The 23,119-nt window shown below is 37.4% G+C and overlaps 1 protein-coding gene across 1 annotated transcript in view; it reads left to right on the top strand.

The window, feature by feature from the left end:
* TEX15 (testis expressed 15, meiosis and synapsis associated) overlaps window positions 1-23,119 on the top strand; it is an 88,120-nt gene that overhangs the window by 24,651 nt on the left and 40,350 nt on the right. Inside the window, exon 4 of the mRNA XM_037741021.1 lies at window positions 15,021-15,186. Within this exon, the coding sequence (XP_037596949.1) occupies window positions 15,021-15,186 (166 nt within the window). The remainder of the gene's footprint in view (window positions 1-15,020; window positions 15,187-23,119) is intronic.

Below are 23,119 nucleotides of genomic sequence, written 5' to 3'. Positions count from 1 at the left end.
CTAACTACATGGAGAAATAGAGGAATCCACTATTGTAGTTGTAAATACCCTGTTATCAGAAATACCCTGTTGGACATATCCAACAGACAGAAAATCGCTAAGGACAAAGTTGAACTCATCAACACCATCAATCAGCTTGACATAATAGACATCTGTAGACTATTCAGTTTAACCGTAGCATGTTCGACACTCTTCTCAAGCACATGGAAGACTCACCAAGACAGACCATACCTTGACCATAATACACATGTTAAGAGACTTGAAATAGTAGAAAACATGAAGTCTGCTCTCAGACCATGTATTAGTCCATTTCCACACTGCTGATGAAGACATATTCAAGACTGGGCAATTCACAAAAGAATGAGGTTTATAATGGATTTACAGTTCCATGTGGCTGGGAAAGCTCACAATCGTGGCAGAAGACAAGGAGAAGCAAGTCACATCTTACATGGATGGCAGCAGGCAAAGAGAGCTTGTACAGAGAAACTCCCATTTTTAAAATCATCAGATCTCATGAGACCCATTCCCTATCATGAGAACAGCATAGGAAAGACCTGCCCCCATGATTCATTCATCTCCCACCAGGTCCCTTACATAACACATGGGAATTATGGGAGCTACAAGATGAAATTAGGATGGGGACACGGAGCCAAACCATATCAGATCACAGTAGAATTAATTAAGATGATCAATTAGAAGACCTACAGTAGACATAAATAACCAAAAGATAGCTGGAAAATACCCAGATTCTTTGAGACTAAACAACACACTTCTAAATAATAAATGGATCAAAAAAGAAATCTCAAGAGAAATTTTAAAATACCTTGAACTAAATGAAAAGGAAAACGAAAGTTGTAGGATGAAGCAAAAGCAGTACTTAGGAAGAAATTTATAGCATTGAATGAATATATTAGAAAACAAGAAATATCTAAAATCAATAATTTACATTTATATCTTAGAAAACTAGAAAAAGGAGGACAAGTTAAATCCAAAATAAGCAGAAGAAAAGAAATAATGAAAATTAGAGCAGAAATGAAATTACAAACAGGAAATTAATAGAAAAAAATCAACAAAACCAAAATCTGGATCTTTGAAAAGATTTGTAAGGTTGATAAGCCTCTATCCAGGATAACTAAGAAAAAACAAGGCCGCAAATTACTGAGATCAGAAATCAAGGAATGGTACAGAGGCTCATGCCTGTAATGTAAGCACTTTGGGAGGCCAAGGCGCATGGATCACGAGGTCAGGAGATTGAGTTATACTGACTAACATGGTGAAACCCTGTATCTAATAAAAATACAAAAATTAGCCACATGTGGTGGTGGGCACCTGTAAGTCCCAGCTACTCAGGAGGTTGAGGCAGGAAAATCGCTTGAACCCAGAAGGTGGAGGTTGCAGTGAGCCAAGATCATGCCATTGCACTCCAGCCTGGGCAACAGAGTGAGACTCCATCTCAAAAACAAAAAAGAAAAAGAAATCAAAAGAGGACATCACTACAGATCCTATGGTCATTAAAAGGATAAGGGATACTGTGAACAACTCTAGGCCCATAAATATGGTAACCTAAATGAAATGTACCAATTCCTTGAAAGACATTATCTGCAAAAAGTCACACAAGAAGAAATACATGATTTGAGTAGGCCTAAATCTATTCAACAAATTGAACCAATAACTAATAACCTTCGAAAACAGCTCCAGGACCAGATAGGTTTACTAGTGAATGCTATCAAGGAAGAGGTTATACCAATTCTCTATAATATCTTTCAGAAGATGCAAGTAGAGGGAATACTTCCTAACTCATTCTTTTAGAGGAACATTATTTTAGTACCAAAACAAGACAAAGAACTTAGAAGAAAAGAAAACTACAGAGCCATGAGAAACTTCAACATCACTGATCATTGGAGAAATGCAAATCAAAACCACAGTGAAATACCATCTCATACCAGTTGGAATGGCCATTATTGAAAAGTCAAGAAACAATAGATGCTGGTGAGACTGTGGAGAAATAGGAATGCTTTTACACTGCTGGTGAGAATGTAAATTAATTCAGCCATTGTGGAAAACAGTGTGGCGATTCCTCAAGCATCAAGAACCAGAAATACCATTTGACCCAGTAATCCCTTTACGGGGTATATACCCAAAGGAATATAAACCATTCTACCATAAAGACACATGCACATGTATGTTTATTGCAGCACTCTTTACAGTAGCAAAGACATGGAACTAACCCAATTGTCCATCAATGATAGACTATATAAAGAAAATGTGGAATATATACATCATGGAATACCATGAAGCCATAAAAAGGAATGAGATCATGTCCTTTGCAGGGACATGGTTGAAGCTGGAAGCCACCATCCTCAGCAAACTAATACAGGAACAGAAAACCAAATACCACATGTTCTCATGCATAACTAGGAATTGAACAGTGAGGATACAGGGAGGGGAACAACACACACTGGGGCCTGTTGGAGGGTAGAGGGGCAAGGGGAGAGAATGTAGATGACAAAGGTCAATAGGTGCAGCAAACTACCGTGGCACACATGTACCTATGTAACAAGGCTGCACATTCTGCACATGTATCCCAGAACTTAAAGTAAAAATTTTTAATTACTGAGAAGGAATAGCCAGGAATCTTTAACTCCTGGATATTCAGCTGTTGTCTCTGAATCCATGGGATGAGAATTGATTAAATTTCAAGAGCTGCCTACATTTACTGTCTAAATTCAACATTATGTGGGAAGTTGAAGTAGGAGGATGGCTTAAGCCCAGGAGTTCAAGGCTGCAGTGAGCTATGATCACAGCACTGCACTCCAGCCTGGGTGACAGAGACCCTGTCTCTAAAAGAAAGAGAGGAAAGATAAAAATAAATAAAATTGACATTAAAAAAAATTACAGGGCCAATCATGGTGGCTCACCCCTGTAATCCCAGCATTTTGGAAGGCCAAAGTGGGAGAATTGTTTGAGGCTAGGAGTTTGACACTAGCCTGGCAACATGGAAAAACCCCACCTCTACAAAAAATGCAAAAAGTATCCAGGCATGGTGACATGCGCCTGTGGTCCCAGCTACGCAGTAGGCTGAGGTGGGAGGATCGCTTGAGCCTAGGAGATCAAGGCTGCAGTGAGCCATGATTGTGCCACTGTGCCACTGTGCTCCAATGTGGGCAACAGAGCAAGACCCTATCTGGAAAAAAAAAAAAAAAGAACCACAGACAAATATCACTCATGAAGCCAGATGCAGAATTTTTCGGCCAAGTATTAGCAAATTGAATTCAATAATGTATAAAAAGAATTTTACATCTGGACACTGTGGCTCATGCCTATAATCCAGTACTTTGGGAGATTAAGGTGGTAGGACCACTTGGGGCTAGGAGTTTGAGTCCAGCCTGTACAACATAGCAAGGCCCTGTCTCTTGAAAAAAAGATTAAAAATCAGGGTGATGTGGTGCACACCTGTAGTCCTAGCTACTTGGGAAGCTGAGGAGGGAGGATTGCTTGATCCCAGGGGGTTGAAGCTGCAGTAAGCCATAGTGATACTTCTGCACTGCAACCTGGGCAACAGAGCAAGATCCTGTCTTTAAAAAAAAAAAAAAAAGATTTTCACACCAGTACCAACTGGGATATATCCCAGGTATGTAAGGCTGGTCCAGCATTTGAAAGTCAATTAATGTTATCTGTCATCTAAAGAAGAAAAATCATGTGATTATATCAATAGATGCAAAAAAAAGCGTTTGACAAAACCCAACACCCATTCATGTTAAAAGCTCTCAGTAAACTAGGAATAAAGAGGAATTTCCTCAACTTGATTTTTTAAAATCTCCAATATTCTGCAGCTAACTTTATACTAAACAGTGAAAAGTTTAAAGTTTTAGCACTAAGATCAAGGCGGTGATGTCTCTCATCACTGCTTTTCAACATTGTACTGGAAGTACTAGCTAATGCAGTAAGACAAGACAAGGAAATAAAAGGTACGTATATTGGGAGAGAAGAAAGACAACTGTTCTTTGTCACAGATAACATGATCATATCTATAGAAAATTCAAAAGAATCCACAAAAAACCCTCCTGGAGCTTATAAGCAATTATGGGGAAGTTGTAGGATAAAGGTTAATATATGATACTGCTTTTTTATATACCAGCAATGACCAAGTAGAATTTGAAATTTAAAACATACCATTTATAGTAGCATCAAAAAAAAATAAATACCTAGGTTTAAATCTAACCAAATGCATGCAAGGTCTATATGAGGAAAACTACAAAACTCTAGTGAAAAAAATCAACCCAATAGAGAGATTCTATGTTTATGAATAGAAAAAGTCAGTATTGTCAAGATACCAGTTTTTTCCAACTTGATTTACAGATTCATTGCCATCCGAATCAAAATCTCAGCAAGTTATATTGTGCATACCAACAAACTGATTCTAAAGTTTGTATGGTGCATAGTTTCAGATATGGAAGGAATAAATTTTAAGGTCTCTTGCACAACAGGGTGATTGTAATTAATAATGGCTTATCGCAAAATTGCTAAGAGAGTACATTTCAAATACTTTTACCACAGAAAATAAGTATTCAAGGCAATGGATGTGTTAGCTTGATTTAATAATTCTGTGCTATATGCATGTAACATCACATTGTACCTCTTAAATATATACAATTATAATTTTTCAATTTACAATAAAATTAAAATTTAGAAAATAATGTTTATATGGAGAGGCAAAATACTAAGAATAGCCAACTCAATATTGAAAGAGAGAGGACTGACACTACTTTACTTCAAGACATGCTATAAAGCTACAGTAATTAAGGCAGGGTGGTATTGGCAAAAGAACAGATAAATCAAGCAATGGAACAGAGCAGAGAGCCCAGAAATAGAGCCACATAAATATAAACTGATCTTTGACAAAGAAGAGGGAGGAAAATAGAACAAAGTCTTTTCAACAAATATTGCCGGAACAACTGGACACCCACATGCAGAAAAGGGAATCTAGACATAGACCTCCTTAACATCCTGCACAAAAAATTAATTCAAAATATACCACAGACCTAAATGTAAAACACAAAACTACAAAACTTGCAGAAGATGACATAGTAGAAAATCTAGATGATGTTAGGTTTGGCAATGACTTTAATTGCAGTACCAAAGATGTGGTTTGTGAAAGAAAGAATCGAATAGCCAGACTTTATTACAATTAAAAATTTCTGTTCTGCAAAAGACACTGTCAAAAGAATAAAGAGAAAATATTTGCAAAACACATACCAGATAAGGGATTATCTGAAATATGTTTTTTTAAAAAATGTTAAACTCACCATAAGAAAATAAGTTCATTTAAAAATGAGCCTGCTGGGCGTAATACACCTGTAATCCCAGCACTTTGGAAGGCCATGTCAGGTGGATAACCTGAGGTCAAGAGTTCGAGACCAGCCTGGCCAATATGGTGAAACCCTGTCTCTACTAAAAATACAAAAATTAGCCGGGCGTGGTGGTGGGCACCTGTAATTCCAGCTGCTTGGGAGGCTGAGGCAGGAGAATTGCTTGAACCCAGGAGATAGAGGTTGCAGTGAGCCAAGATCATACCATTGCATGCCAGCCTGGACAACAAGAGTGAAAACCTATCTCAAAAAATAAAAAATTTAAAAAACAAACACAAGCCGAAGAGTTTAGCAGACACTTTACCAAAGAATATACGTGGACAGCAAATAAGCATATGACAAGATGTTTTACATCATATGTCATCAGGAAAATTTAAATTAAAACAGTGAAATACCTGTACACACCTATTAGAATGACCCAAATCCAGAACACTGATGACATTAAATACTGGTGAAGATATGGGGCAACAGGAACTCTGATCTATTGCTAGTGGGAATGCAAAATAGTACAGCCTCTTTGGAAGACAGTATGGTGGTTTATTACAAAATCGAACATACTCTTAGGATATGCTCCAGCAATTACACTTCTTGGTATTTACACAAATCGGTTAAAGCCTATGTTCACATAGAAACCTGCACACAGGTGTTTATAGCAGCTTTACTCTTAATAGTTAACACTTGCAAGCAACCAAGATGTCCTTTTGTAGATAAACAGATAAAATAGTGTACATCCAGACAATAGAATATTATTTAGCACCAAAAAATGAAATGACTCTCAAGTTACAAAGAGAAATGGAAGAATCTTAAAGGCACGTGTCGCATTTTTAGATTGGCTGAGTGATTGCAGCCTATCTAAAAAAAGTTACGTACCATATAAAAGAAGCTGAAAACCCGCAAACATAAAACCCCCAAAAAATTCATGCTAATGAACATCATAATAAAACTTTAAAAACAAGGAACAGAGGAAAAATTTTGAAAGCAACTAGAAAGAAGCCACATTATATGTAGGGGAAAAAATATTTGACAAAAGATGTCTCATTAGAAACCATGTGTCCAGAGAAAGTGACACAGCATTTTTCAAATGCAAGAAATAACTTTCAACTCAGAGTTCTGTACCTAGTACAAATATCCTTCAGATATGGAGGTAAAACACTTATTCTCAGATAAAATAAAACTTAAGAATTTTTCATCAGCACACCTACCCTTAAAGAATAGCTAAAAGAAGTTCTCCAAACAGAATCTAGTAAAAGAAGGAAACCGAGAACATTAGGAATGAAGGAAGAGTAAAAGAAAAGCATAGAAATATAGGTAAATATAATAGATCATCCTACTCTTGAGTTTCCAAATTATGTTTGGCAGTTGTAGCACAAATAACAACATTCTTTGTTATGATTCTCAGTGAATATAGAGGAGGTATTTCAAATAATCATAATGTGAGATGTTACTATTAGAGGGAACTAGAATGGTATATGAGATCTCTCTGCATTATATTTTACAAGCGAATCTAAATATCTCAGAATTGTTTTAAACAGTATAGGTAAATCAAAATGGAATTTTGAAAATGTTCAGGTAACCACAGGAAGGCAGGAAAAATGAAATAGAAAATTGAACAGAAGAAAAAACAGGAAATAAATAATTAAATCATAGGCTTAAGCCCTAACATATCATTACTTATATTGAACATGCATGATCTAAATATACCGCTTAAAAGACACGTTGATAGAATGGATTAAAAAAACAACCCAACTACTGTTGACAAACTCATTTCAAATACAGTGATATAAGTTGGAATGTAGACATATGAAAAAAGATAGACCATGCAGATAATAAAATAAGAGTGACTGTATTAATGGTGAATAAGTAGACTTCAGAGGAAGGAAAATTTCCAAGAACAAAAAGGAATATTACTTAATGATGAAAGAGTCAGTCTACTAAGTAGGTACAGCAGTCTTAAGTATGTATATACCAGACATCAGAGCTTCAGAATATATGAAGAAAAACTGCTAAAACTGAAAGGAGAAATTGACAAATTTAGAATTATAGCTGGAGACTTTGTACTCCTCTCCCAATTGATAGAACTACTAAGCAGAAAATCAGGAAGAATATTGAAGAATCTAACACTGTCAATCAACAGGATCTAATTGACATGTATAGATTATTGTACCTAACAGCAGCGAAATAGACCTTTCAAGCACCTGTGGAACATGTATCAAAATAGACAATATCTTGAGCCATGAAATACATATCAACATATTTAAAGGAATTGAAATCATACAGAATATATGCCCTGACAACATGCAAACAGAAAAATAAGTAAATCTTCAAACACTTGGAAAGTAAACAGGAGGCATGGGGCTTGCTTAAGGCTAGGAATTTGAGACCAGCCTGGGAAACATAGTGAGACCCTATCTCTGCAAAAAATAAGTAAATAATACATTTTGAAGTAGTCACGGGATTTTAAAGGAAATAAATCATGAACTAAATTAAAATGAAAATGCAACATACCAAACTTTGAGGGACATGGCTAAAGCATTGCTAATAAGGAAGTTTATAGCACTAAATGTCTATATTAGAAAAGAGGGAATGCTTCAGATAAATAATCTTAAGCTTCCAACCTTAAGAAACCAGAAAAAGAAAGACTGGGCATGGTGGCTCACACATGTAATCCTAGCAGTTTGGGAGGCCGAGGCAGGTGGATTGCCTGAGTTTAGGAGTTCGAGGCCAGCCTAGGCAACACGGTGAAACCCTGGTCTCTACTAAAATATAAAAAATTAGCTGGTGTGGCAGTGTACACCTGTAATCTCAGCCACTCAGGAGGCTGAGACAAGAGAATCGCTTGAACCTGAGAGGCGGAGGTTGCAGTGAGCCAAGATCACACCACTGTACTCCAGCCTGGGTGACAGAATGAGACTGTATCTCAAAAAAACAAACAAACAAAAAACAGAAAAAGAACAAAAAAACCCAAAAGCAGCAAGATGAAAGGATAATAAAACTACAACAAAAAGATGATTGGAAAGATCAATTAAGTTGACAAACCTTTATCAAGTCTGACAAAGGAAAAAGATAGCCATAAATTACATCTATCAAGAATTAAATGAGTTATCACTACTGGCCCACAGGTTGTATCAAAAGTACAAACTATTAAACACATGTAGTTCTAAATAGATCATTTAAATAGTCTTATAACTATTAAATGTAATTCACAGTTGGAAAAGAAATTCTAAGGCCCAGGTCGTTTCACTAGAGAATTCTAAAGATTTAAAGAACAGAAATTCTATACAATCTCTTCTAGAAAATAGAAATTGAGAGAATAACATGAGATTAATATTACCATGGTTCGAAGACCAGGTCAATATAATGTGGAAAACACCCCATAGACCAATGTCCGTGTTGATAATTGATGCAGCTATCCTAAACAAAATATAAGCAAATGGAATTTGATATTTAAAATGAATTATTACACACAACTGAGAGCTGAATGTTATCTTTCATCACACTTGACATAATACTGGAAGTTGTACAAGCAAAAAAGCCAAGGAGAGGAATTAACAGCATTCAGATTGGAAAAGAAGAAATAAAATTATCCCTATTTGAAGAGAACATGATGGTCTACGTAGGAAATCCCAGGGAATCTTAAAAAAAGAAAGAAAGGAAAACTTGGAGCTAGTAAGTTCAGCAAGGTCACTGGATATGATGAAAACAGGAAAGACCCAATTGTTCATTTGATTGTTAAATGACCCAGGGGTTAGGGGCACTGATCCCACCTCTGACTCCTCCGCAAAACGCACAGTCAAAATATCTGCATATAACTCTTCCTCCCCCAGAACTTAACTTTTAATACAAATAGCCTACTGTTGACTGAAAGGCTAATTAAATGAACAGTCAATTAACACATAATTTTATATATGTATTATATACTACTATATGTTTACAGTAAGTAAGCTAGAGAAAATGTTACTAAGAAAATCAAAAGGAAAAGAAAATGTGTTTACCGTTCATTAAGTGGAAGTGGGTTACCATAAAGGTCTTCATCTTCACATTGAGTAGGCTAAGGAAGGGAGGGGGGTTGGTCATGCGGTCTCAGGAGTAGCAGAGGTGGAAGAAAATCAAAGTATAAGTTGTGTCCCACACAGTTCAAATCCGTAGTGTTCAAATATTAGCAAAGAACACATGGAAATAAAAATTTTTTAAATACCATTTAAAAAAACTTTGGGCAGCCAGGCGTGGTGGCTCACGCTTGTAATCCCAGCACTTTGGGAGGCTGAGGCAGGTGGATCACCTGAGGTCAGGAGTTCAAGACCAGCCTAGCCAACATGGCAAAACCCCGTCTCTACCAAAAATACAAAAAAATTAGGCATGGTGATGGGTGCTTATAATTTCAGCTACTTGGGAGGCTGAGGCATGAGAATCACTTGAACCTGGGAGGCAGAGTTTGCAGTGAGCCAAGGTCATGCCATTGTATTCCAGCCTGAGTGACAGAATAAGATTCCATCTCAAAATAAAATGAAATAACTTTAAAATGAAATACTTAGGTACAAATACAACAAAATATATAAGGTTTCTATGCTATAAACTATAAAACGCTGATTTTTCTAAAAAGGAAATCTAAATAAATGTAGAGATGTACTGTGTTCATGGATTAAAAGACTCAACATAATGATGTCAGTTCACCACAAATTTATCTGAAGGTTTGTTGCAGTTCTTATCAAAATTCCAACAAGATATTTATAGGCGGACAAGCTTATTCTGATACTTTCCTGGGAAGGCAAAGAAACTAGAATAGCTGAAACAATTTTGAAATAGAAGAAAGTATATGGAATTATTCTATCCACTGTTAAGCTTTAGCATATAGTTTCAGTAATGAAGACATTGTGACCATAGGGATAGACACACAAATCTGTGGAACAGAATAAAGATTCTGAAAATAGACCCTCATAAATATGTTCAATTGGTTTCGTTCCATTGATTTTTAACAAAGGTGCATTTAGTGGAGGAAAAGTAGTCTTCATGAAATGTTGCTAGAGCAATTGGACATCCATAGGCCAAAAAAATGAACTTCACCCTAACCTCATGCAAAAAGTAATTCCGATTGAACCCTGGGCTTAAATGTAAAATGTAAAGCTATAAAACATCTAGAAGAAAACATGAGAGAACGTCTTCAGGATCTCAGCCTGGATGAGGAGTAATTAACATGGCACGAAAAACACAATCTATAAAAGAAAGAATAAATTCACTTACATCAAAATTAGAAACTTTTGCTCTGCAAAAGACTGTTAGGAAGGTGAAAAGACAAGCTAGGAATTGGGGAAAAAAGCATTTTCAGATCATTTATCTGAGCAAGGACTTACATCTAGAACATATAAAGCACTTTCAAAATTCAATATTAAAAAAAAGAGAGGCAATCCAATTAGAAAATGAGAATAAGACACGAATAGACTTTTCACCAGAGAGAATATACTGATGGCAAATGGGCTTATCAAAAGGTGTTCAGGCCAGGCATGGTGGCTCACGCCTGTAATCCCAGCACTTTGGGAGGCCAAGGCAGGTGGATCACCTGAGGTGGGGAGTTTGAGACCAGCCTGACCAACATGGAGAAACTCCACCTCTACTAAAAAATATAAAATTAGCCAGGCGTGGTAGTGGACACCTATAATCCCAGCTACTTGGGAGGCCGAGGCAGGAGAATCTTTTGAACCCGGGAGGTGGAGGTTGTGGTGAGCTGAGATTGCGCCATTGCACTCCAGCCTGGGCAACAAGAGCGAAACTGTCTCCAAAAAATTAAATGTTCAACATCATAACCATTAAGGAAATGCATATGAAAACCACAGTGAGATGTAACTATACACTTAGCTGGAAAAGAAAATGATTACAGTGCCAAATGCCAGTGAGGATGGGAGAAACCAAATCACACATGTATTGCCATCAGGGAATGTAAGATAGCACAGCCACTCCAGAAAACAAGTTGGCAGTATCTTTAAAAACTAAACATGCAGTCACACACAGTGGCATGTGCTTGTAGTTCCAGCTACTCAGGAAGCCAAGGCAGGAGGATTGCTTGAGCCCAGGAGTTCAAGGCCATCCTGAGCAACATAGCAAGACCCAATCTTTAAAAAAGTAAATAAATAAACATGCAGCTGCCATATGATCCAGCCATCCTTCTCTTTGGCATTTTTCCCTGGCAAACAAAAAATGACGTTCACACAAAAACCTACACATGAATGTACATAGCAGCTTAATTTGTAATAATCAGAAATTGACAACCACCCAAATTTCCAGTGAGTGAATGGTTAAACTATGGCACATTCATATGATGGCATACTACTTAGCAATAAAAAGAAACAATCTACTCATACAGCTTGGTTGAATCTCAGAGGCAGTATGCTAAGCAAAAAAAAAAAAAAAAAATCTCTACAGGTCTCATACTACGTAATTTCATTTATGAAACATTTTGGAAATGACAAAAGTATGGATATGGAGAGGATATTAATTTTCAGGATTTAGGGTCAGGGTAGGAGAATGGGGGTAGGGAAGAGTTTCAGTATAAAAAAAAATATGTAAAGGAGTGGCACGAGGGATGGCCCTGGTGATAAAGCAGTTCTGTATCTTAGAATGATTGTTTCACAAACCTACATGTGATAAAACTGCATAGAACTACACACAAGTGGATGTAAAACTGGTTGTAAAGTCTTAATAAGGTCTGTGGCTTGTACCAATGTCATTTTCCTAGTTTTGATATTGGATTATAGTTACATGAGAAACTGGGTTAAGGGTACACAGGACCTCTCTGTGCTGTTCTGCAACTTCCTGTGAGTCTGTATTTATTTCAGAATAAAAAGTTACACATCCATAAAATCATCATGTATTATGAAACTACAAAATTTGTAACAATTATTACAAATATTAAAATGAAAATCATTTTGGGGGTCAATAACATAATTAAAAATGGAAATGAGGAATGAGTTGTTACTGAAAACAGCTGGTTATAGTATTTTATATTAGTTTTGTTATTATTTTAACTTCTATTGATAAGCTAAATATAAGGGGCAAATTGTTAATTAGACCCATTTATGTGGGAATTGCTTTAAACCTAATAGTCAATCTTCATTATTTGAGGATTCCATGTTTATGAATTTCCTACTTGGTAAAATTCACAAGCAATAGTCAGTAGTGCTTTTTTGTCCAAACTTGATACTCAGCAGTTCTTTTGCAGACATGCACAAAGGGGTCAAGAATTTGAGTCACCCAATGTATGCATTCTCAACTAAAGTCAAATGAGTCCATGCTCTGCCTTGTTTCAGCTCTCATACTGCAATAAGTGTTCTTTACCTAGTGTTGGTGCTACATGGTTGTATTAGTCCTTTTTTAAAAAAAAAAAAAGAAAGAAAGAAAGATTTAATCGAATCACAGTTCCCTATGGCTGGGGAGGCCTCAGAAAACTTACAATCATGACAGAAGGGGAAGCAGACAATCCTTTTTTGCATGGAGTCAGGAGAGAGAAGAGCTGAGCAGAGAGGGAAAGGCCCCTTATAAAACTTATCAGATCTTGTGAGAACTCACTACCTCAAGAACAGCATAGGGGTAACTGCTCCCATGATTCAATTACTTCTCCCTGGGTCCCTCCCATGACATGTTGGATTATGGGAACTACAAGATGAAATCTGGGTAGGGACACAGCCAAACTATATCAATTAACATTTTTGTGGGTAATTTGACTATAAACGGTCCCCAGGTATAATGGTGAATTGTGGTCTAGTGTTTCTAAGCTCAAGAAGGTTATGTTGTGCCTTAGAGAGACAACACATTTTAGATAAGCTTCACTCAGGCCTGAGTTCAATGTTAATGTACATCCAGGGAGAGGAGGAACAAACTTGCCAATCTGTACATCAGGCCTTACCAAAAAGTGCTAAAGTAACATTTATAGTGCCTGATGAAACTATGGGAATGATAGAAAAGCAGCTAAATTTATAGATTGCTGCGATTTCATTATGGCTAATTAAAAAAAACATAGTTGACAGCGTTGTTGTGAAGCTAAAAGCCAGAGGAACTTAGGTCATATTCCCCAAAGTCAGGAAAATGTTAAACCCTTTCAGCTAGTGCTAGCTGATTCAGACATTTCAAAAGGTGATAGATGCAACATGAAAAAATGAATTTGCAGGCAGGTGGGTTCTGCAGATCAAGATATTAAGGAAGAATTTTTTTAAATAACTTGCTAAATGTCACATAGGAAAATGAAAGAACACGTTTTCAACACTGCTGAGATTGGTTTGTTTTATAAGGTTGTTGGCAGAAGAATCTATATAATGCAAATGGAATTTTGATGGTCAAAAATTTGACCAGGATGGGCTCTTTCCTGTAATCCCAGCATTTTGGGAGGCCAAGGTTGGAGTTGATCACTTGAGCCCAGGAATTACAAGACCAGCTTGGACGACATAGTGACCCCATCTCTACAAAAAAATAAAAGAAAAACTAGCTGGGCATGTTGAGCCTGTGCCTGTAGTCCCAGCTATACAGGAATCCTAGGCAAGAGGATCACTAGCGCCCAGAAGTTAGAGGTTACAGTGAGAAATGATCATACCACTACACTCCAGCCTGGGCTACAGAGCAACATCCTGTCTCTAAGGGGGAAAAAAAAAGTTGACCAGATGCCCACAGGAACTTAACCATTTCCTTTCCCCAAAAAACAGTAGTATGTGACACAGTGTTTGTGACTCAGTATTGCTGGGAACTTTGTAGAATATAACTACCAAAAATAGCAAGAGTCATTTGTATTTGCTCCTTGCTTTCCTCTGAGTTCACTTCCACAGAGTTTTTCCTTTTATGCATCTATTTACTACAGCAATGTTGAAGACGCTCATTGTCCTAAGAAAGTCTGTTTCCTTGGCCAGGTGCAGTGGCTTATGCCTGTAATCCCAACACTTTGGGAGGCTGAGGCAGGCAGATCACGAGGTCAGGAGTTCGAGACCAGCTTGACCAACATGGTGAAATCCCGTCTCTACTAAAAATAGAAAAATTAGCCAGACATGGTGGTGTGCACCTGTAATCCCAGCTACTCAGGAGGTTGAGGCAGGAGAATTGCTTAAATCCGGGAGGTGGAGGTTGCAGGGAGCCGAGACTGCACCATTGCACCCCAGTGTAGGCAACAGAGCAAGACTCTGCCTCAAAAAAAAAAGAAAGTCTGTTTCCTCTTTCACATGCCACTATATCAGGCAACATCTTACACACATGTTCTTGTACTTTTGCAGATAAAAATAACCAAATGGTTTCCTCATGTGTAGATGGCCTAATCTTGACTTGGCAAATACTCATGCACTAACAGTAGCTGCCAGGTTTGTGTAAGGATGCTCATTGTAGAGTCAGAGTTGCAACATCTTAAGTTGAAAATTCTAGGACTGTCATGTCTGTATGTGTCAACTTTTAAGAACTCTTAATAGGTATGTGGAGAAAATCAAGGTTCGTGTTTTCATTTATATCAAGTATAGGAGGTCTATATTACTGTTGAAGAACTCTAGATATAAATTGTTACCTTATGTTGTTAATGAAAATTTCAGGACTTGATTATTTTGTGTCTTATATAAGATATACAGTTGTCATTGTACAGATGTCCAATAATGTCATTTTAAACACAACTGCTTTCTCCTTTTCTACCTTTAGTTTACTTGTCACCTTGTTGCACCAATAGTAGAGAGTATAGTTTTATACATGATACTCTTAACCAGCGCAGGCTTGATGTAAGCTGTGATCTGCAGTCATTATGGCAGTTTGGGGATACAAAACTGATTCACAATGAGGAGCTGGAAAAAAATTTTACTGCTAAGAGGTAAGTTACTACGATCTAAACGTGTTTGAGATTTTGTTATGTTTCTTACTATGGAGTTTTATGCTAATTTATTTCTATCATTTGAGATTTAGTAAGTTATTACTAAGAAAACACAGATTATTTTGTTATGTTCTCTTAGCCTTTTGTAACGTTGAAAGCTACGTGTGAGATTTGATTAGTTAGTAAGTTTTAAGTAATTATGTAGTCAGATTTCGTACAACCTCTTCCAATTTTTTAACCTTGATAAATTTTTCAGAAGCATGCATCAGCACCTTTATTAAGCAGCCAATTTGTAGATCCCTCATACCTCCTGAATAGTGTAAACAGCAATTGAAGTAATCAAAAAGTAACTCCTATTTACTCTTGAACCCTTAAGATACTGAGTTGATGTTTTAATTTGGGAGGATTGTAGCCAGCTGTTTCCAGATATTCCACTAGAACTATTCTTTCTATGTTGATGGCATTTCTGACACATAATTTTTTAAAGTATGTCTCCAGTTTTTTTTGGAAGGTACAGTATTGTCATTTTGATAAAGAATAAGAGCATATGCAAAGTTGTTATAAACGTTTTGTATTAATAGGTATAGATTTTGTGTGAGCACAATTTGGCATTTCTATTTTCTTCTAACTTGTCTTGTTTGCCATTTCTCACTTTTTAACTTAAACTCTAACTGGAACTTGATAAACCCACATGTAGAACTCATTTTGGAATGTTTTGGCTTATTTTACAATTGATTCCTCTTGACTCAAACATGCTGCCACACTTGATGTCAGTTTGGAGATTTGGAATTGATGGTAATGACAGAATTTGTTGTGGCATATTGTCTTTCCTCTAAAAATTACAGCTTTGTAGGTGAAAAGGACTGTATATCCTATGACTTCCAAGTTGAAGGAACAGTTTGATCATAAATGAATTCCTGACACTGTTCTTTGGTTTTGCTTATTTTGGATATTAAATTTTTTGTCTTTTGAAACCAGTTATTTCTCCCTGTTAGTGTTACAGAAAAGTTAGAACAAGTACCCAGTGATAGACAAGACATGTTAGAGCATTCTGAATGACCAACATGTATAGGATTTATTGTTTTCTTAGCTATTTGCCCAATTAGACAAAAACCCAATGTTTCCCACAGTTATTTATACTCATTTTATGGTACTTACCACAGTATATTGATTTGTGTCTCATTCTCCTAGTATATTTTTAGTTTTGTCTTACTTGTTTTTGTGTTCAAAGCATAAAACAGTCTGGCAACACAAGCCAGTTTGAATGGGTTTCTGTACTTGAAGTCAGTGATAACCCAGTTGAAACTGAATTTAGTACTGGGAAAGGGGTACTTGTAAGTAAGAGATTCTAAAAATAGATTTACTTCAAGGGAAGAGGGCAATGAGGACTCCCTCACCAGTATTCCCAAATGGAAAATTGGTGATAATGTGTACCTTGGGGCACAGATCATGTGTTTCATGAGGCTGTAGTTTTTCAGAAAAATTCTACCAAAAACTCAACATATTTAGAGTGTCTTGACCATTTCCTGCTTAGACCCAAGAAAGATCATTTTTTAAATCATAGAAAACTCAGATTCAAAAAAAAGATTCAGTCTGTTTGTAGCCTAGTTTCACAGTTCAGCTTCGCAAGATTAGTTTCAGTAGAGAATTAATCTTTTCCAAAGTTAGGGTGAATATGGGTTTAAAAGGAATGAGTTTTAACAGGGGATAAGGATGTGGTAACGCACAAATTTGTTGCCTTAAATCTTTCTGGAATACCTCCTTTTAAATATTTTCAGCCTGGTAAGTGGAACTACTCAAGTTTATGCAGTAAAGATACACAGTCACATGTTGCTTAATGACAAGAGTATGTTTTGAGGAATGCATCATTGGGCAACTTTGTCATTGTGTGAACATCATAGAGTAGACTTACACAAACCTAGATGGTGTAGCGTACTACACACTTCAGCTATATAGTATAGCTGTTACTACTGTAGACATTATAAACACTGTACACTTAGGCTACACTAAATGTATTTTTAATTTTCTCGATAAATTAACCTTAGCTTACTATAATACTTTTACTGTATAAACTTTAAAAGTTTTAACTTTTTGACCCTTTTATAATAACATTTACCTTTAAACAAATACATTGTGCAGCTGTACAAAATATTTTTATCCTTATTCTATATAGTTTTTTGCTATTTTTAAATTTTTTTTAACTTTTAGAACTCTTTATTAAAAAACTTAAGACACACACACATTAGTCTAAGTCTTCACAGGGTCGGGATCATCAGTATCGCTGACATCCACCTCGACATCTGTCCCACTGGAGGGTCTTCAGGAGCAGTAACATGCAAGAAGCTGTCATCTTCTGTGATAACAATGCCTTCTTCAGGAATACTTTCTGAAGGACCAGCCTGAGGCTGTCTTACAGTTAATTTATTTTAATAAGGAGAGATAATATACTCTAAAATAAGGATAAAAATTACAATATACTAAATACATAAACAACAGAGTCATTTATTTTTATCAAGTACTATGTACATTATAGTTAAATACAACATAGAATAAGACTTACTTGGAAATCCTGGGGAGGTGAAGTCTGTTTCTCTTCTGGTGGCTGTGAGCAAGGAGGCCTAGTTGCTACCAGCTTCCCACTTGCGACTGTGATGGGAGCTGGATGTGGATAAAGATAAAGCTGTGCACAGCAGAGGGAGAGTTGGGGGGGAAAAACAAGTTCCTAATATCATTGGGGGGCCAAGTTCAGAATCTGCCTGTGGTAAGCAGTATAATGCTCCACCAAAGATGTTCACATCCTAATCCCCAGAACCTGTGAATATATCACCTTACATGGCAGAAAGGTCTTTGCAGGTGTGATTGAGGTCACAGACCTGGAGATAGGTGATTATCCTAGGGGATCCAGGTGGGCCCAGTTTAATCACAGGAGCTTTTAAAAACAGAAGAGGGAGGCAGAAGAATGGATCAGAGAGCAGAGATGAAAGAAAAAAGAGATATGAAGGGGGCTCCACTTCCCTTTGCTGGCTTTGAAGATGAAAAAAGGAGGTTATGAGCCAAGAATTGTGGATAATTTCTAGAAGCTGGGAAATGTCCTGTGCTGTATTACAGTCAGCAAGGAAATGGGAACTTCAGTCCTACAACTGCTGGTAATTCAATTCTGCCAACTTGGAAATAGATCCTCCACTAGAACCTCAGAAAGGAACACAATCCAGACAGATGATGCCTTGATTTTAGCCCAATGAGAGTCATGTCTGAACTTATCTATATAACTAAAATAATACATTTATATCTTTTAATCCATTAAGTTTATGAGAATTTGTTATCACAGCAATAGGCAATAAAGTCTTATCTCTGGAGTTGTGTGGCATTATCACATTTCCTAAATATTGTAGAATCATAGTTTCTCTTAGCTGTCAGTGTTTTCCTTCTTATATTGTACTTTACACCAGCTGGATACTGAGTTCTTATCACTAGCAATCAGGTGGATTTGAAAATTAATAAGTTCTCTTTAAAGATCTCCAAAGAAATAACTTTATTTTCTTTATTATAAAAAAAAAATACCTACTTGAATACTTTTAATCTCTGCTTTAGGCACCCCCTGCCCCATAGCTAAATACCTTGTATGAACTTGTGTTTCCACTTAAACGTAGAGCTAAAATATTTCCCAGAGTTTCATTTACTAAACAAAAAATTACCTGCTTTACGTAGGTTGTCTTAGAACCTATTCTAAATGATATAATTAACTATGACATAGGCATTCTGGCCATGGCACTTATACTTTATTGTAGTTGGCTTCAATAGGGAGACAGCATGGTAGCACAGATACAAGATTCCAATCCTGTTTCTCTCTCATATGAGTTTTCTCATCTGTCTTTTACTTGTATTTACTTAATATTTAATAAAATATTAGTTAAAAATAATGACCAAAATGAAAAACCCACAATCAAGAATATAACTATCATTTCTAAGGCTTGAATATTGTGTTGATTTTGAACTTTCTACCCAAGAGCTTAAAGTACATGCAGGGTTCAGAAGTAACAGATTTTGACATTTATCCCTCATTAATATTGCTGCAGAAAAACATGGGGAAACATTTCTAGAAAATTACTATTTTATGTATTTTTAAAATTTAAGATAATATAAATATTATTTTAGCATAGAATCTGATGCTTATTAATGCCTCTTGGTAAAAGAGTACTTTGTTTATACTAGTTCTTCAGATTCTTACCCAATTATGTTATCAAGCAGATGAAACTTCCCACCTGATACACTGGAAGTCAATAATATGATACCTGGTTTTGGAGAAAAGAAAAGCTTTCATTGAAAGTAGACTCACAGAGAGGCAGGAGGTCAAGCTCAAATGTGTCTCCTCATGCTAGCTTTAAAGCAGTAGTTTTATTAGAAATGGTTTGGGGGTGGATCCTGGGATCATTAGGTGATTGGTGGAAGGAAAGGGAGGTGTAGAAAGTTCTTGGGCATGCACAGTTGTCTCTTCATGCCTCCTCATGGGTCCCATGTGCAAATTTAGGGGGAGTTTGTATAAAACACACAGTGGAGATCCAGGCTGTGATGTCAGCAAGCTCATTCTGTATAAACTTCATTTGGCCATATTGGTTCCAAATGGTTTCGGCCGGTATTGTTACAAATGGAGGGAGTGTGAGTGTTTCAGTAAGTTTTCTTGTATGCCATCCTGCAAGCTTAAGAATTTCTGCTAGTCAGTGGTTTCTTGAACTCTTGGGGGCACAGTTCCAATTACATGTTACTGTGCATAGAAAAGACTCCATTTAGGATCCTAGATGGCCGAATAGGAACAGCTCTGGAGTGTAGTTCCCAGTGAGAACAACACAGAGGGTGAGTGAACACCGCATTTCCAAGTGAGTTATTACTGCCCACAGACCAGGAGATTCCTGGGCTGAAAAGCACCACAAGTTTCCAGCATGGCTATTTCAGCCAGTGCAGCGGATCTCCACACAAAAACTCACCCAAATCTGGGTGGCCATTTCAACTGGTGCCTGGAACGCCTAGGAGACAGAGCCACCCATTCAGCTGAAAAAAAGGGGGCCAAAACAGGGAGCCCGAAGATCTGGCCCGGTGGGTCTCAGCCCCACAAAGAGCAGCAATCTGAAACGCTCTGGATTGAGAGTTTGACAGCAAGTGCAGCTGGACCCAGGACGGTCCCGCTCTGTTGAGGGAAGGGCGTCCGCCATTACAGAGGCATTCCGTCACTACTGAGGCATTCTGCCACTACTGAGGCAGTCCGCCATTACCAAGGCAGTTATAACTATACCTCTATAAACAAGACCACAAGAAAGTTCACACAGCAGCTAGGCAGAGCCCACGGCAGCTCAGCAATGCTTCTGCTGGCAGACTGTGACTAGGCTACCTCCTTGCTGGGCAGGGCAGCTCTGAAAAAAGACAGCAGCATGTCAGGAACTTATAAATAAAGCCTCACCTTTCCAGGACAGAGCACCTGGGAAAAAAGGTGGTTATGAGTTCCACTGCAGCAGACTTAAACGTAGTTGCCCAGCAGCTCTGAACAGAACAACAGAGCTCACAGCTTAGCACATGAGCTCCTATAAGGGATAGACTGTCTTCTCAGGCAGCTCCCTGACCCTTGTATATCCAAAGAGTCACCTCATAAAGGAGAGCTCAGGCTGAAATCTGGTGAGTATCCTTCTGAGACGAAGATAACAGAAGAAGAAACTGGCGGCAACACTTACTGTTGTGCAGCCACCGCAGGTGATCCCCAGGCAAGCAGGGTCTGGAGTGGATCTCCAGCAGTCCTACAGCAGAGGGGCCTGACTGTTACAAGGAAAACTAAAAAACAGAAAGAAATAATTTCATCATCAACAAAGAGGACATCCACTCAGAGACCCTATCCAAAAGTCACCAACTACAAAGACCACAGGTAGATAAATCCACAAAGATGGGAAGAAACCAGTACAAAAAGTATGAAAACACCCAAAACCGGAACGCCTCTCCTTCTCCAAGGGATCACAACTCCTCACCAGCAAAGGAACAAAGCTGGATGGAGAAAGCGTCTGATGAATTGACAGAAACAGGCTTCAGAAAGTGGGTAATAACAAACTCCTCTGAGCTAAAAGAATGTATTCTAACCCAATGCCAAGAAACTAAGAACCTTGAAAAAGGGTTTGATGAAATGCTAACAAGAATAAACAGGTTAGAGAAGAATATAAATGACTTGATGGAGCTGAAAAACACAGCATGAGAACTTTGTGAAGTATATACAAGTTTCAATAGCTGAATTGACCAAGCAGAAGAAAGGATATCAGACATTGAAGATCAACTCAATGAAATAAAATGAGAAGGCAAGATTAGAGAAAAAAGAGTGAAAAGAAATCAACAAAGCCTCCAAGAAATATGGGATTATGTGAAAAGACCTAATCTAAGTTTGATAGGTGTACCTGAATGTGATGGAGAGAATGACTACAAGCTGGAAAACACTCTTCAGGATATTATCCAGGAGAACTTCCCCAACCTAGCAAGGCAGGCCAGTATTCAAGTCCAGGAAATACAGAGAATACCACAAAAAGATATTCCTCAAGAAGAGCAACCCCAAGGCACATAATCGTCAGAATCACCAGGGTTGAAATGAAGGAGAAAATGTTAAAGGCAGCCAGAGAGAAAGATTGGGTTACCCACAAAGGGAAGTCCATCACAGTCACAGCAGATCTCTCGGCAGAAACCCTACAAGCCAGAAGATAGTGGGGGCCAATATTCAACATCCTGAAAGAAAAGAACTTTCAACCAAGAGTTTCATATCCAGCCAAACTAAGCTTCATAAGCGAAGTAGAAATAAAATCTTTTACGAACAAGCAATTGCTGAGAGATTTCGTTACCACCAGGCCTGCCTTACAAGAGCTCCTGAAAGCAGCACTAAACATAGCAAGGAACAACCAGTACCAGTCACTCCAAAAATGTACCAAATGGTAAAAAGCATGGACACAATGAAGAAACTGCGTCAACTAATGGGCAAAACAACCAGCTAGCATCAACATGGCAGGATCAAATTCACACATAACAATATTAACCTTCAATGTAAATGGGCTAAATGCCCCAATCAAAAGTCACAGACTGGCAAATTGGATAAAAAGTTAAAAACCGTCACTGTGCTGTATCCAGGAAACCCATCTCACATGCAAGGACACACATAGGCTCAAAATAAAGGGATGGAGGAAGATTTACCAAGCAAATGGAGAGCAAAAAAAAGCAGGAGTTGCAATCCTAGTCTCTGATAAAATAGATTTTAAACCAACAAAGATCAAAAGAGACAAAGAAGGGCATTACATAAGGGTAAAAGGAGCAATGCAACAAGAAGAGCTAATGATCCTAAATATATACACACCTGATAGAGGAGCACCCAGAAACATAAAACAGGTTCTTAAAAACCTACAAAGAGACTTAGACTCCACAAAATAATAGTGGGAGACTTAACATTCTACTGTCAATATTAGATCAATGAGACAGAAAATTAACAAGGATATCCAGGACTTGAACTAAGATCTGGACCAAGCAAATATAATAGACATACACAGAACTCTCCACCCCAAACCCACAGAATATACATTCTTCTCAGCACCACATCACACCTACTCTAACATTGGCCACATAATTGGAAGTAAATCACTCCTCAGCAAATGCAAAAGAACGGAAATTATAAAAACAGTCTCTCAGACCACAGTGCAATCAAATTAGAACTCAGGATTAAGAAAGTAACTCAGAACCACACAACTTCATGGAAACTGAACAACTGGTAAACAATGAAATGAAGGCAGAAATAAAGGTCTTCCTCAAAACCAATGAGAATGAAGACACAATGTACCAGAATCTCTGGGACACTTTTAAAGCAGTGTCTAGAGGAAAATTTATAGTAATAAATGCCCACATGAGTAACAAGGAAAGATGTAAAATT

This window comes from Cebus imitator, unplaced genomic scaffold (assembly GCF_001604975.1).
Source record: "Cebus imitator isolate Cc_AM_T3 unplaced genomic scaffold, Cebus_imitator-1.0 Scaffold5, whole genome shotgun sequence".
NCBI classification, from domain to species: domain Eukaryota; kingdom Metazoa; phylum Chordata; class Mammalia; order Primates; family Cebidae; genus Cebus; species Cebus imitator.
Note: the sequence above shows the minus strand (reverse complement) of the source record. Positions and strands in the feature narration are given on the sequence as shown.